The sequence below is a fragment of the Xenopus laevis genome, chromosome 6L, assembly GCF_017654675.1.
Source record: "Xenopus laevis strain J_2021 chromosome 6L, Xenopus_laevis_v10.1, whole genome shotgun sequence".
In the NCBI taxonomy this organism is placed as follows: Eukaryota; Metazoa; Chordata; class Amphibia; order Anura; family Pipidae; genus Xenopus; species Xenopus laevis.
The window spans coordinates 149,405,151-149,411,661 of record NC_054381.1 but is presented as its reverse complement, the minus strand read 5'-3'; the positions used below and the strand labels follow the sequence as shown (position 1 = coordinate 149,411,661).

The 6,511-nt window shown below is 42.0% G+C and overlaps 1 protein-coding gene across 4 annotated transcripts in view; it reads right to left on the bottom strand.

The window, feature by feature from the left end:
- Positions 1 to 4,110: 4,110 nt before the first annotated feature.
- Positions 4,111 to 6,511, bottom strand: part of col14a1.L (collagen, type XIV, alpha 1 L homeolog) — a 106,840-nt gene continuing 104,439 nt past the window's right edge. For all 4 annotated transcript variants that reach the window (XM_018268234.2, XM_041566622.1, XM_041566625.1 and 1 more), the window contains one exon: positions 4,111 to 6,460. In XM_018268234.2, coding sequence (XP_018123723.1) covers positions 6,180 to 6,460 — 281 coding nt within the window. In that variant the 3' untranslated portion in view covers positions 4,111 to 6,179. The remainder of the gene's footprint in view (positions 6,461 to 6,511) is intronic.

Sequence of the window (6,511 nt, the reverse complement as noted above, 5' to 3'; positions counted from 1 at the left end):
GGAGTGAGTGTGGGGTCAGTGCATTTTTTTGTCTCTAGAATTGTCCCTGAATGAGGTTTCAAACCATGATTTAGACGCCTGTAACATTATTTGGAGAGTGAAGGGGAAATCAAAGTGTAAATGACCGATAGTGAAAGAGGAGTAAGGGGAGTAAAGGGGGTGGTTCACCTTTGAGTTAACTTTTAGTATGTTATAGAATGGCCAATTCTAAACAACTGTTCAATTGTTTGTCATCAGGGTCGCACTGGGGGGCCCGGGCCCACTGGGACTCCTGTCCAGGGTCCCCCTCTGGACCCCCTACTGTGATACCTCGCAAGTGCAAACGGAGCCGTGCTATACATGAAACGCGCCGGCACCGCTAATTGTTTTTTTTTTGTAGGGCCAGGAGTCGAGGCCCCTCTGTTTTTTTCCCGGTGTCCCTCCGGCCCAGTCTTACCATGGTTGTCATTAATTACTTTTTCTAGTTTTTCTGTCTTCTTCTTCTGACTCTTTCTTCCAGCTTTCAAAAGGGTGTCGTTGACCCCTTTTACAAAGCAAATGCTCTATAAGTCTACAGATGTATTGTTATTGTTCATCTTTCTATTCAGGCCTCTCCTATTAATATTCCAGTCTCTTATTCAAAAATGCATGGTTGCTAGGGGAATTTCAGGCCCTAGCTACCAGATTGCTTAAAATGCAAATTGAAGAGCTGCTGAATAAAAAGTGAATTTCATAAAACGTAAAATAATAAAAAATGAAAACCAATTGCAAATTGTTTCAGAATATCACCCTCTACATCATATTAAACATTACCTCAAAGGTGAGCAACCCCTTTAATGGGTATTCTGTCTGGCGTCTGGCTGTGCCGTGAACCTCCCGCTAGATAAATAATCAATGGGCACAGGCCAGTCCTGGGATAGGGCAGGTGGTAAGTACAAGTCCCCTTGTGGCCTGTGGGCAGAACTGTATTCATGGTCCGACCTGGTTAAATTAAATCTGGTGTGGAATACGGGGAGATACATGTAAAAACATGTTGAATTGGTCCCCCCTTTATTTTAGTATTTTGCACTTTGCCTTCCGTGTTGCAAGGGACATCATGTTGCAGTCAGTGGCAGCCAGTTGTAGTGATCATCAGTCCTTTGGCCACCAATAATAATAATAAGCCCTAGTTTTCTCTCAGACTAACTCAACTTGAAGACTTGCTGCCATACCAAATCAGTAGTGGTCAATATGGCTGCAGATGAGAGGACACCATGGAGTTCTATTTACTGCAATGCTGCTAACAATCTGAAGGTATTTTATTGTAAAAATAGGAATATGTTCGTATGGGTAGACAGCTACAGGCTTTGAGAAAATAAACATTTCTGCTGGTGGGTTTCATTTTGGACATTCTCGTACAGGTATGGGACCTGTAATCCATAATTCTTGGGATCTGGGGTTTTCCGGGTACCAGATCTTTACATAATTTGATCATCATATCTTAAAGTCTACTAGAAAATCATGTAAACATTAAAGGGGTTGTTCACCTTTGAGTTAACATAAAAAAAAAAATAAACAATGAAGATCAGAAATGTTGCTTAGAACTGGCCATTCTATAACATACTAAAAGTTATCCTAAAGGTGAACCACCCCTTTAAATAAACCCAATAGGCTGGTTTTGCTTCCAATAAGGATTAATTATATCTTAGTTGGGATCAAGTACAAGCTACTGTTTTATTATTACAGAGAAAAAGGGAATCAGTTTTAAAAATTTGGATAAAATGGAGTCTATGGGAGACGGCCTTTCCATAATTCGGATCTTTCTAGATAATGGGTTTCCGGATAACGGATCCCATACCTGTAGTTGAAACAAGGCAGTATATACAGTAAGGGCAATGCTGATTTGTGTTTTTTTATGGGTTTAAGCCAACAGGTTCATATCTGTCATCCCAGTCTGTTTCTGGTGCGTAAATACCAACGTGACGGAAAGGATTAAATCCTGTTCATTATTTATTAATTGTTTAATTTAAAGAATACCTGGAAGAGAAATACTGAACTTTCCCAACCGCTCTTTTTTTATAACACGTTCTCTGGTCCCATTTCATGTATTTCTGGTGAACAATGCTTGTGTGTAATGGGAAATGTAATGGGAAATGCACCCAACTCCTAACTGTGCAGCTGATTAGTCTCTATGAGCCTCAGCTATTCACATGGGAATCATCCTGGACCTGTATCTCAATGGAACTTTGTTCTCTATGGTGTAACTAGTTATAACTGGGCCCCACAGCAAATTATTTTTCAGGCCCCCTAATGTCTAGAGGTTGACCTGGGACACTTTGCAATTGGTTCTCATTTTTTATTATTTCTGGGTTTTGAGTTATTCAGCAGCTCTGCAGTTTGCAGTTACAGCAGTCTGGTTGCTAAGGTCTAGTGATGGGTGAATTTCTCCCGTTTTGCTTTGCCAAAATTCGCAAAACGAGAAATAGTGAAAATTGGCGTCGCTCACGTCAATTCTGACACTGGCGTTGAAGTGAATGGACGCTGGCGAGTTTTTGCCAGAGATTTGCGAATCTATTCACCTGCGGCAAACGTGGAAATTCACCGCAAATTTGCGCCAGGCGAATTTGTTCGCCCATCACTACTAGGGTCCAAACTCCCCTAGCAACCACACACTGATTTGAATAAGAGACTGGAAAATGAATAGGAGAGGCCTGAATAGAAAGATGAGTAATAAAAAGTAACAATAACAATACATTTGTAGCCTTACAGAGCATTTGTTTTTAAGATGGGGTCAGTGACCCCCCATGTGAAGGCTGGAAAGAATCAGAAGAAGAAGGCAAGCATTCAAAAAGTATAAAAGATTAATAATGAAGATGAATTGAAATAATTAGAATTAGCCATTCTATAACATACTTAAAGCTTGCTTAGAGTTGAACCACCCCTTTAACACATTTCCTTTAAAAAGGGGCTTCTGGTCAATACCAAAACTAGATGCCTATGAATAATAATCATTGATTATATGCAAATCATGGACTGGTTACTGGTCAGGTGCAAATTTGCCAAGTGTTGATAAATTACCCCGTGTACCTTGGCATACCCCTATAATAACACAAAAATCTTTATCCCATGCCCTCTGTTTACCCATATTCATCACTCCCTTGTAAATTAGTTAAAGGGGTGGTTCACCTATTAGTTAACTTTACGTATGTTACAGAATGACCAATTCTAGGCAACTTTTCAGTTGGCCTTCATTTTTTAATTAATTAATTTGCTGCCTTCTGATTTTTTTCCAGCTTCCAAATGGGAGTCACTGACCCCTTCTAAAAAAACAACTGCTCTGTTAAGGTGGCCATAGATGCAAAGATCCGCTCGTTTGGCGATGTTGCCAAACGAGCGGATCTTTCCCCGATATGCCATTAACAGGCATGTATATATCGGGGGTAATCTGATGGTTCGGCCGTATGGCCGAACGATCAGATTACAATGTGCCATGAGCTCTGGCGGGATCGGTCGGGTCAAAATCAAACCTGACCGATGGACCAAACGACCGATCTCCGCCGGGCGAAAGATGTCGGAACACGCCACACACGATCCGAAAACCGTACGAATCCTCGATTCGTACGATCAGATCTGTGTGTCTGTGGCCACCTTAAAAGGCTACAAATGTATTGTTATTGCTCCTTTTTATTCCTCATCTTTCTATTCAGGCCTCTCCTATTCATATTCCAGTCTTTTACTAAAAAATGCATGGTTGCTAGGGTAATTTGGACCCTAGCAACCAGATTACTGAAATTACAAACTGGAGAGCTGCTGAATAAAAAGCTAAATAACTCAAAAACCACAAATAATGAAAACCAAAAACTGTCTTAGAATGTCTCACTCTCTACATCATACTAAAAGTTAACTCAATGTTGAACAACACCTAAAGACATTCTTGTGCCCTGCTTTGGGGGCTTTAAATGCTTGGGTCTTTAGCTGATCTATAATTCCCATTGGCTGATTAGCTGTCCGTTAACACTCCTAACCAGGACCAATCATTGACCACTGCTCATACATAAGCAAATGTCAGGCCCGTTGCTAATAGTTACCCACAATCCTCCGCTGTGTAGGCAGCATTTCAAGCAGGAACAGAACTCAAAAACAAACACCATCTAGAGCATAGAACAGCCTTTATTTGTTTATACAAAACAATGGAAATCTGTTTACAATAAATTACCCGCATGTTACTCTTTATAATCAGCACCACATTGGTTAGGGATCAAGGAATGGAAGTTTGTGGTGTAAATGAGAGGCTGGTGGAGGGGCCCTTGAGCGCACACTGTAGCACGGACTGCATTCTGGGTGTAACATACTGGGAGAACCAAAAGTACAAAGAGACTTCTTTTTTTTCCTCTGGCCCGGCACTTAGCGGGGGTACTACAAAGTGGCAGTTGTGAGTACAAAGAGGAAGCCATTGTAGGCATAGAAGGACAACAGTAACATTATATGAGAGTTAAACTACAAGTCCTAGCAGCCATATGTTGGGCCTGGTCCTTTATCCAAGTGTTGGACACCTGTCACTACAAAAGACAATCCTGCTGGGGGGCAAGTCTACACCTCATTATGATTGGTTGCATTATTCTATCATTATATGGCTTTCATTTATAACTGAACATGAATATAAACCAATAATCCACTATCCAACTGTGAGAATTCCTGGAATTTCAAGGTCAATTCTGCATGAAAGAAAGTCAGCAGTACAACAGCACCGTCAACAGTTTACACACTTGTTTAGCACCAAAAAACATTATTTGGGTTATTTCGCTTTATATCATAGAAATTAGAGGTTGGCAACTCCAGGGCTAGTGATGCTAACAGGCTTAATCTAGAGTTATTCCTGCAATCTACTCATTCAGCCCATGCATATTAGTCCATGTACAGTATGTATTAACTGGGGTCCTCAAACTGTCATATGGGCCTGGTGGGAGCAAGTAAGCAATGGGCAAGATACAACACAAGCTCCTCCTTGTTAAGAAAAAGGCCTTGAGATCTGGGTCTTGATCTGGGTCTTGTTCCAGACAAGAAGCTGGGATCATATTATTTGTGGTGAATTTCAACGTTTAGCCACCGGTGAATAAATTTGCGAAAATGGTGCGAAAAATTTGGGACACACGTTGGAAAAGTCACTTGCGACAAAACCATTGCGCGTCAACATTATTTGGACGCCCATTGACTTTAACGCCGCCGTCAAAATTGACGCAAGTGTCAGAAATGATGCGGGCGTCAAAATTGACGCAGCGTCAAAATTCGCAAATTTTTCCACCGTTTATCGGCGAAACGGGACAAATTCACCCATCACTACTGTTATATGAGAGTGACCTGCAGGTTGAGGGAGTTTAGTTTGAAATTTGGGCAACCATTGGGGGTTAGGGTTGGGTATGGATCAGCTATGGATCAGACTGGGGACGTACACTCCTCCATTGCTCCCAAAGATTCCATGTTTTGGAACTAGAGGTACTCACAGAGTTAGCATACAGAACAATATAACGCCAGTACAGGTTAGCTGAGAGTTCTACAATGGCAACATTTTGCAGGTTATAGTTTTACTGGTTAGAGTCGGCAGGCCCAGATTTGTGACGAGACCACATAGGCCTGGGCCTAGGGCAGCAAAGTTTCAGGGGCGCCATTCACAGAAATCAGCCCTGAGGGTCGGGTGCAGGTTGAGTTTTTCCTGACCCTCAAAAGTGGGTCTGTGCCATGATGAGTTAATGTAGATGCATACCCAGGTATGATATACCTTATGCCAGGCAGGCTGAATTAACATGGATTTGCTATGGGATTTATAAGGGATCAGTGATGTTATTTCCCTTATGCTATGCCCCTGTTCTAGCTATATTTATATTTATACAGCACCTGTACAGTCCCTACAGTGTGGCTCTTGGGCAATGGAGTTGCCTGTCCCTGTAAGAACATCTGAACTAAATGCAGGAAAGCAGGTTGCTATCACCAGGACACCACTGAGTGAATCCATTAACATCTTCTGAGGGTGTATGCGGATGCAAACATCAGTGCATATTCCTCGTATTACAGTACATTATTATGTGACCTGGAGGATAATTCTGATGACCGCCTAATTTATGTAAACAATTTCCGGACAGTTAACAAGGTGTAAGGAATATTTCTGTACAATGCGGACAAATGGCCGTTGCCTTGTTGGACAAGACTTGGAGCACGTAGTTCATTTAACCCTCTTGAACATCATTCACAGGCTTGGCTTGTCTTTGGACTATACTCCTGGCAAATCGGCTCATGTCTGGTGACCTCACTTCGGACTCCTCTGCCTCCACAGCTTGCTCAGCCATACCAGGATTAGAGTAAGTCTGTGGGTATGGCACCGGGTAAGAGCCATAGGGGTCTCGCTCCACTTCATAAACGTCCTCCGGGTCATAGATTTGATAAGTGTTATGTGGCAACTGGACCACGGGAATGTCTTGATCATGATCCGTGGGATCACCATATCCACCTTTAAACCGCCACCACCAGAAACAGCCACATTATTAGTGCACAAGGAAAG